General features: G+C 60.0%; 1 protein-coding gene across 1 annotated transcript; it reads right to left on the reverse strand.

Annotated features, from left to right (window-relative positions):
• Positions 1-121: 121 nt before the first annotated feature.
• On the reverse strand, positions 122-6,971 carry OSGIN1 (oxidative stress induced growth inhibitor 1). Its single transcript, XM_021689551.1, has 5 exons — positions 6,825-6,971; positions 5,462-5,598; positions 4,420-4,611; positions 4,069-4,160; positions 122-1,421 (listed from the first exon to the last, which is right to left on the reverse strand). The coding sequence occupies exons 1-5, from the start codon at positions 6,952-6,954 to the stop codon at positions 473-475; spliced, it is 1,500 nt and encodes a 499-aa protein (XP_021545226.1). The 5' UTR covers positions 6,955-6,971; the 3' UTR covers positions 122-472.
• Positions 6,972-9,188: the final 2,217 nt, after the last annotated feature.

Consider the following 9,188-nt stretch of genomic DNA (forward strand, 5'->3'; position numbering starts at 1 on the left):
CTAACGCAGCTGTGCCCCTTCTTGCGGCACCATCCCACCTGCCACATGGCCCTGTGCTCCGCCCCCCTCCGCCCCAGGTACCCAGCCCCCTCCCCACCCACAGAATCCTCAGACACATGAGTGGAGGCAGGCACTGGGTTTAATTAGGACCTGATTCGGGAAGGAGCAGGTCCTGGAGTCCTCTTGGCTCAGTGCTCAGCTGGCCCGGGTGACCCCAGTTCACACCAGCAACTTTCACCCCAAATCACAGCCCACCCTGGCCTGCAGCCTCTGTTCCCACTCTGGGCACGAGTCCCAGCCCAGGCAGCCTGGGTTCCCCACTCCTCTTCATCAGAGAGGCCTGTTGCATGGGCTCACGGCCCCTCCTGTCTCCTGCCAGGAGAGGCCCCCTTCCCTCACTGGGGTGTCCAGCGGGGCTGTAGGAATCTCCCTTCCTCTTTAGGGCCTGGGTGCGAGGAGGCCAGGCCAGGTGCTAGGGCGGCTGCCGGGCCTCCTTCCTCAGCAGGGAGCTGGCCACCGCCAGGGCCCCACCCTGCACGAACCGCACAAAATTGTCCCCCACCAGCGGCCCCACAGCGTACAGACCCTCCTGGTGGGTGCTCTGGTAAGTGAAAGGGTCCACATCGATGGGGTTCCTTTTGGCGCTCAGGGGCTGGTCGGGGTCCATGGCCAGGTTCGCACCTGCCCCGGGGAGGAAGGAGAGGTCGGGGTGGGAGCCGATGAGCACCAGCACCAGGGCCACGCCGAAGACCTTCTGGAGGCCCTTGGGGTCCTGGAACACGGCCTGGCGGTCCTCCTTGAGGAGCAGCAACTGGTGCTCGGGGAGGCTGCGGTAGCCCTCGTAGGGGCTGGGCGACAGGATGGACTGCTCCCGCATCATCTGGTGCACCTTGTGGTACTCGGGGTACAGCATCTTGGGCAGCTGGTTAAAGACCAGGCCGGGGTCGTGCACGGGCCGGCGGAAGGCGTGAATCGCGGGGATGCTGTAATGGCGGGCGTAGAGGACCGCGTCGGCGGCCGACAGCCCCGCGCCCACGATGAGGACGGGGTCCGAGGCCGGGCTCACCGTGCCCGCCCGCACGGCCGCCTCCAGGGCCGAGAGCTCGTAGTGGACGAAGGGCAGGGCCTCCCCGGGGATGCCCAGCCGGGCCGGGCTGTCCGACGTGCCCGTGGCCAGGACCACGTTACGGGCGCACAGGGAGAAGGGCGGCCGGCTCTGGTCCTCGGCGGTCAGGAAGCCGCTCACCTGGAAGAGGGGGCCGGGGTGCCGGACCCCGGAGCCGCTGGACTCGGGCGTCCCCCACTCCACGGCCGTGACCACGGCGCCGGACACGAAGTTGTGGCCCAGGCCCTTCTTGGTCACGTAGTCCCTGTAGTAGTGAGCGATGTCCCCAGCCGTGGCCCGGCTGTTGCGAAGACCTCTGAAGGGAAGGAGGTCGGGGGAGGGGGGAGGGCGTCAGAGAGCAGACCAGGGTGTGGGGGTGATCAGGTGCCACAGGGGCGACCAGGCCGGCGGCAGCGGGCCCTGGGGCTGGACTGTGGCTCTGCCTCCCCCTGCCGTGGGACTCGGTTTACCCCTCGGAGCCTCCAGCTCCTCGTGTGTAAAACGGAGCTGATTCGGGTACCTCCTCAGGGTGGGGGTGAGGGTGTGGTGGCCTGGGTTCAAATCCTGGCTCTGCTGCTGGGGAGCTATGTGCCTGAAACGCTCTGTGCCTCAGCTTCCTCATTTGTGCGACGGGGATGATGGCGGTGACGTAACTATTTCCTGTGCTTGTTGAGAGGATCAGACGGTGGTGGTGTGAAATGGAACCCGCCAGGTAGTGAGTGGCAGGTGAGAGTCAGCCACCCGTCCTACCTCCCAGGACTAAATCCTAATCTATGGAAAGATGCTAGGATCCCATTCGTATCAAGTTCAGAAACAGGTAAAGCTGATGCATGGAGTTCGAGGTGAAGGAGTGGCTCCCCCGGGGGGGGGGGCTGGGTGGGGGCGGCTGTGAGGAGGGCTCCTGGGGCCAGGGGATCTAGCTCTGACTCTGGGCAGCTGCAGTGCAGGTGTGAGCTCTTTGAGACATCCCAGCCACCTGCATGCGCTGGAGTGGTGCGCTCTTCCATAGGCAGGCTGTATTTCAATAAAACACTTTAATTTAAAAATAACCCATGCCGAGCACTTGACAGAGTCCCCCGCACACACCGCGACGGCAGAGACTACTTTATTATCAGTGTCATTCCTCTTGCTTTCGCTTTCATTGCCACCCCTCCCAGGGCAATGACCGCACGGCCAGTGTCGCCAGGGGGCTGAGCTACAGGCCTGGGCAAGCTCTTAGCTCCTCCCTCTACCGGTGTGACCTCAGTGGGTTATTTTCTCCAACTGCGGACACGTGCTTAAGGAGGATCCTACATGGGGCGCCTGGGTGGCGCAGTTGGTTGAGGGTCTGACTCTTGGTTTTGGCTCAGGTTCTGATGTCAGGATCCTGAGATCGAGCCTCATGTGCTTGTCCCTCTCCCCACTCTGCTCCTCCCCCCTCTCGTGCTCTCTCTCTCTAAAATTAAAAAAGATGGAGGATCCTCGTGACAGCCAGCAGGACCAACGGTACTGCCAGCTCACACCGCATCCCCCAAGGCCATGCCACGCAGCCCAGCTCGTCAGTCGGCTCTGAAACTGGAACTCTGCGGTCTGTGTCCGTGAGTTTGTCACTTCCCTTCTCTGAGTAAAAACCTTTCCAGAGAACGGTCCTAAGATGTTACATACAAGGTTCTTTCTAAGGGCGGCTTGGAAAGAAGAGAAGCCCCAGGGGCGCCTGGGTGGCTCAGTTGGTTAAGCGACTGCCTTCGGCTCAGGTCATGATCCTGGAGTCCCGGGATCGAGTCCCGCATCGGGCTCCCTGCTCCGCGGGGGGTCTGCTTCTCCCTCTGACCCTCCTCCCTCTCGTGCTCTCTGTCTCTCGTTCTCTCTCGCAAATAAATAAAAAAAATCTTTAAAAAAAAAAAAAAAAAAAGAAGAGAAGCCCCAGGACTGGGCGGGGCTCCGGAGCCCTGGCAGCGCCCGGGGGCGCAGGGGGCGTGGCCCCGCGTCCAGGAACAGACCGCGGAGAGCTGCTCGATCGGGAATATTATGCAGCCTTGTAAAAGGACGGTTGCAAACACTGTCTCCCCCACCTGAGGTCCTTATGCCATAATATTAAATTTACAAGTAGGATATAAAAGGGTATGTCCCCAGTTAAAAGTGCGGTTCCTGTCTCTCTGCTAACACATCACTCCACCAGCCTGGATATCTTCCTACCAAATCCACAGGGACACACGGTCTTGGTGAAACTGAGTTGCTGGGCGGGGACGACAGGCCCCTGTCATGGCCCCCGGGGGGTTGGAGGGAGCAGGGTGTCACACAAGGCCAGCCACCACGCAAGTGGCAATCCCCTATGTGCCCCCCCAGAGCACTGGGCAGCATTCTGCCTCGATCCCCAGGACGAGCGGGGGCTGGAATTCATTTGGTCAGTGACTGAACTGTTCCCCCAGGCAGTCAGACAGGTGTCGTGTGGTCCTGATGGGGCAGGAAACAAGATGGGGAAACACCCCCAAATGGGAGAGCAACAGGTAGAGAGGCGTGGCGTTCGGCTGAGTTGTCTCCTTTTCTCTGTGTGGTTCTGTTTCTACTGCAAGAGCATTTTTTAAAAAGGAAGTGCATCCTATTAGCTGACCTTGGAGTAAAGAGATGATTCCAGGCCAGGCTTTGAGTGGTGGGAAGGGCAGGAGGGAGGCCAGAGGCACAGGGCAGGGCCAGCTGCCACGCCCTCCTTAGAAGCTGGGATGCTCCCAGGGGCCATGCTGGGGGTGGGGGAAGGGGTGTTGTGCATCAGGTGGAAGGAGCACTGGCAGGGAGTCCTGGGGTGAGCCTAGCCCCCTGTGGCCCCGGGCAAGTCCTCTCCCCATCCAAGCCTCAGTTTCCCATCCTGGAGTAAGAGGGGGGCAGTTGGGGAGCCTCAGAGCCCTTATACCTTTGGCTCCTGGGCTCAATGTGGGGGTGGGCCCCGGTCACCCCTGCCCCCCCTGGGCTTTCCAGAGCGGCCTCACCTTCGCCTCCTGCACATCCACTCCTTCACCTGCAGGTCCGGGAGCCCCATCCACTGGCCTTGGCTAAGGGTCACCATGGAGCCTTCAATGGACTGTGTGCAAAAGGAATCCTTTGGTCCCGGCCTCTCCGAGCCCCCAGTCCGGTGGGGAGGAAGGGCATGGGAGGCCTTAGCTGGGGTGGGTGCAGAAAGGGTAGAGAGGGAGGGAGAGGAGGGGTTAGGAGAGCAGGAGGGGGAAGGAACAGGGAAAGGCCGGAAATGGAAGAGCCCTAACCCTCGGGAGGGAGTCTCTCCAAGACCTCGGGTAGATTCGGCCCAGAGCCCCTCTCATCCTCTCCCAGCCCCCACTCACATGCCAGGCTCCCCCGGGCAGGTTCCGGCCTAGGACCATGTGGGGGATGGCTCGCTCCTTCTGGTGCTTCCAGGTGAGAACGGACTCCATGTTTCCCCCAAAGTCTGTGTCTGGGCGCAGGAGGGCATCAAAGAGCAGGGCCACAGGGCTTTGGCACCGGCCTTCGAGGCCTTCAGACAGGTAATCCAGGTCCTGGAGGTGGTGCATAGGTCAGAGGGGCACTGGAGGGGCCATCCAGAGGGGCACCCTAATATCAGGGCGGTCACATAAGCTTGGAAAATGCTGCCTCACAGAGATAATGCACATCAACACCTTAAAGGCTCTGACAAGTCCCGCAGCTGAATTTACCTGTTTAATTTTGCCGGACCTGGTATCTCCCAGACTTACTGAAGTACGAACATTTTCTCTGAGGAACTAACGTCCTGTAGAAGGCATTCTGAGAAATGCTGATCCAGACCAAATGCCAGCTTACTTCCTCATCAGCCAACTTGGGGGCGGGGGAAGGAGCTAGGAGGACGGATGATGTTGGAAGTTGGGGGTGGGTGGACAATGGGTGGCCTTCTCGAAGGCAAGGGGCATGGATGGAGGATTGGTGAGCCCTCTTGGGCAGGGGGTAGTGAACCGAAGTATTCGGGCAGGATTTCTCGACTTTGGTACTGCTGACGTTTGGGCCGGCTCACACTTTGTGGGGGGCGCTGTCCCTTGCGCTGTAGGGGGTTAAGTGGCCTCCCTGGCCGCGACCCTGTGAGCCTGGACCGCCCCAGCTCTAGCTGTGACAACTGATGTTGTCTCCAGATATTGCCAAGTGTGCCCGGGAGAGCAGGTTTAGACCCACCGGTCTCGGGGACGTGGGACAAGCAGGTGCGGTATCAGCAGGTCTCAAAAGGCAGCCCTGGTTCCTCTCTCACAATTTCCTGGCCTGACTGTGCGGCCACTCCCGTTCCTCGTTGGGTCTTGCGTCTAACAAACGCGTCTTCTTCTTTTTGCCCTGCTTCCCCAGGGTGGCTGTGTCCCCTGCGCCGTGCCCAGAGCTCTGGCCCACCTGGTCCAGGACGGAGACCCCCGGGGCCTCAGTGAGTTTTCTCTGCAGCAGCGGGTGTGGGTGGGCGACGTCCGGTTTCACGTAGGGGGTGTAGCCCGACAGCAGGTAGGACAGGCAGATGCCCGAGGGACCATTGCCTGGGGAGAGAGGGTGGGGTCAGAGGGCAGGGCCAGTAGGTGCAGCAGACCACCAGCTCCGAGGGCTTTGGTCGTGACCTGGCTGGTTCATTGATTTGCTCTTTATTCATTAAAATACAACAGTAAGTCCTTAGCATGCGCCAGGCGCTGTGCCTAATCATAGGAACTAAGGAACGACTGCTGAGAGCCTACTGGGTGCTACTTTAACAACAGCGAGGTACACGTGATAACCACAGGTGTTTACGGAGTGCCTATTATGTTTCAAGGGATTTTAATAACAACATAGTAAGACGTGGCACATGCTCCTGCTGGGCCAGGCCCCACGTGAAGCCCTGACGTGCATTAGACCACTGTGCCCTCCCGATAACGTTAATGAGGTGCAGGCTACCCTTTTCCCCCTTTCATACTTGAGGAAGCTGGGGCTCAGAGAGGTTAAGTAACTTGCTTGTGGTCACACAGCAACGTGACAGATGCTAAGATCACTAAGAACTCATCCTGTCCTCCCAGAGCTATGTGAGTGCTCAGACAGAGAAGAAAGATCTTACAGGATAGATACCTGTGCTCTGGGGGGCGAGCTTGGCGGGGGGGGGGGGGTAAGGAGGGGTGCAAAGCCCCCTGTGGGGCCTCCAGTCCCCAAGCCCGAATGAGTCACACTGCTCATCCGCGGTACTTCTTGGGCATTGACCCTCGTGATGTTACTTCTCTTCTTATCTGAGTCTCCCCGCCCCCTGCCTTCTTATCTTGTGCTGTGCAGAATATTACCCATGTGTGGAGTCCCCTTAGGCCAAACCATATGCCATCACTGATGTTCAGCTGTTTCTGATTTACAGAAATGGCCATTGCATAGGGGAGGGGCCGTCTGTCCCCTGTTTTGCAGACCCGAGGACAGGAACCACATGCTTCAGCGGTGTCCCCCTCACGTGGGCCCCTAGCAGAGTGCCAGGCACAGGGTAAGCACAGGGACCGTTGCAGGCTTAGGACCAGGCCCCCCTCGCCCTCGCTGGGCGGCCTCAGTGGACCGTTCTGCTCTGGCTTCGTGGGTTCCTGGATGGAGCACAGGGAATGACATTTTATAAACCACAAGGCACAGCACCAGGCCCGTCCTGAATGCTCAGTGGCCAGTTTTAAAGACAACTTTTGTAGAGAAAGGCCTGGCCTGGGCCCGCCTGGCTCCTGGCCTTCCACCCCAGGGGCTCAGTGCGGCCCCTCCCCCTGGACGCACTCACCGATGATGACGACCGGGAGGGGCTCCACGCTGCTGGCGCCGAGGTGGTCCTTCCTCCAGTTGCTCATGGCTGTGGCTGGTGGGGGGCTTGCGGCTGGCAGCTGACCTGGGGGCAAGGGGGGGAGGGCCATGAGCCTGGGGTGTCATGCACTCCCTTCCCAGCTACGGGGTATTGTCCGGTGGCCCTTAGGGTCAAGTCCAAGGTCCTTGCTGAGGCCTATCGGGATGCCACTCCCCTGTTCCTTCTCTCCTCCTCACACCTGTTCCATTCCAAACAAACCGCCTCCCCTCCCACCCCACGAGGCAGGGTCCCCTCCTCCAGCCCTGAGCCTCACCCTACTCTCCCCACCCTCTGCCCCACGTGGGGGCAAGCCCCGCCTAGCCCTTTCATGACCGCTGCAGCCATCACCCGGCAAGGTGCTTCCTAACTGGTGACCACGGGCCCGTTCCTGGACCTCTCTGGGTCAGGTTCCTCATCTATAAAATGGGAATAATAGTCTCTACCCCATCGGGCTGGGGGACACAGGGAGGTAATGGCCATGAGACACTGGCCGGGGCAAATGTGTCACTGGGCAAGGACTGGAGCCCATTGCCGGTTCCAGGGGCTCAGTTGGAACAGGTGGACTTGAAACTTTGGAAGACAGAGGTTTGGGGAAAATGCCTGTAAGCTTGCTTGTCTCTGGGACACCAGCGCCCCCTGCTGGCCACAGGGCCACATCACATCACTCATAGGGACCTACACCCAGTTCTTGGGGCTGCAGGTGCCGGAGGAGGGTCCAGACCCACCTGCTCTACATCCCCCAAACCCAGTTAACGGGGCCTCCGACCTCACCCACTGCCCACACCCCGCCGACCCGAGGGCCACAGGGCAACACCCCCATGAGCGTGTGAGGAGCCTGTGGCCCTTAGCACGGACCTAGCTCCTCACGCTGCCCCACGCAGAAAAGCACTGTGAGTTATGATCCCACTTCACACACGCGTCACCTGGAGCCCAGAGGGGGCGCACAGTTGCTCGGTGTCACGAAGTTGGCTTTGAAACTGGTGCCGAGGCTTTTCCTGCGTGTGCACCCTGCATGCTACTGGCCTGCCCCACGGAGACCCGGGGCTCAGCCCAGGGTCACACACACGTGTAAAGAGTGAGTGAGCGATTTAAAAAAAAAAAAAAAAAAAAAGAGTGAGTGAGCGGTCACGTGTCCCAGAACAGCCAGGGATGGGGGCCCAGGCTCACAGCCTGCAGAATTCTTCCGGAGAAGGTAGAAATCTGGATTTTGATGTGCATTCTCTGCTTTGGAAAAGTGGGTAACTAATTCACACTTATAAGAAAAAATCTTGACCAGTGACCAAAGATGACGGAGGCCAGAATATGACCTCTGATGCGTGCAGAGCAACAGAAACACCAGCATCTGCCCCCAGGCAGGTCCCGAGCAGATGGACAAGGAACAGCACCACCCTTTCCTTGCCCCCCGCCACCGAAGGGCCAGTGAGAAGACCCGGTGTTGCTCTCCCAGGGATGACGACAGACCTTCTCCCCGCACTTTACAGTGTGTGAGGGGCTCGCACCTAAGTGACAGCACTGGGTCCGGTGACCCTGGGACGTGAGCCGTGTCACCGCTGCTGGTAGGTGAGGAAAGGGAGGCTCAGAGGCGAAGGACCCACGGCGGGAAGTGTCACGTCAGGTAGCATGTCAGGGACTCCCTCATCCTGGGAACAGCCTTTCCTGCCTCGGCTGGGTCCCGGGGGCCCAGGGCAACAGTCTCCTCCTCCTGCGTGGGTGAGCCCCGGGGCTCCAAAAGATCAAAGGTGGCACTGGGGACTGCGCGGCCTTCTCCACACCGGGTTCCCTGCAGGGGTGGCGCTGCCTGCCTGGGTACAGGATTTGGGAGTGGCACCAGCATTAACACTACCAGCAGCACAGATGGTAACGTTCGTGCATGGCTGTGCAGAGCTGGGTAGGTGCCAGGCGTGTCCTGAACACTTTATACCAATTAACTCGTGTAATCCTTATTTAACTGCACACTCTTCCACTTACTCCCATATTACAGATAGGGCAGCTGAGGTCATTGAGCCGGGCTCCAGAGTGCCGAGTGACAGGGCGTGACAGCTTCTGCCAAAGGCCGTTCGCAGCCAGGCCGAGAGTGCAGCATGCCCAGCTGTCCTTGCTCACCCTCTGCTCTGTCCCCACTGCAGACGGGGAGGGAGGCCACGGGCCCACGTTCCCAGTGGGGAGGGAGCAGTTTCTCACTACCCGCGGGGCACTGGGGGAGCTGCATTTCCCCCAGCACGCTCTCCTGGAACCTCCAAACAGCCCCAGGGCCCCACCCCTCCTCTCTACTATCCCCAGGAAGAACAGCAATGGGGACCCATG

The sequence above is a fragment of the Neomonachus schauinslandi genome, unplaced genomic scaffold, assembly GCF_002201575.2.
Source record: "Neomonachus schauinslandi unplaced genomic scaffold, ASM220157v2 HiC_scaffold_1177, whole genome shotgun sequence".
Lineage (NCBI taxonomy): Eukaryota > Metazoa > Chordata > Mammalia > Carnivora > Phocidae > Neomonachus > Neomonachus schauinslandi.

Excerpts from the sequence above, each read along its gene's own strand:
- OSGIN1 (XM_021689551.1), bottom strand. The coding sequence starts at position 6,954 with ATGGCCCTCCCCCCCTTGCCCCCAGGTCAGCTGCCAGCCGCAAGCCCC. Across the intron at positions 5,599-6,824 it reads CCTCCCGGTCGTCATCATCG|GCAATGGTCCCTCGGGCATC; the intron begins GTGAGTGCGTCC and ends CTCTCTCCCCAG. Across the intron at positions 1,422-4,068 it reads TGGATGTGCAGGAGGCGAAG|AGGTCTTCGCAACAGCCGGG; the intron begins GTGAGGCCGCTC and ends CCTTCCCTTCAG.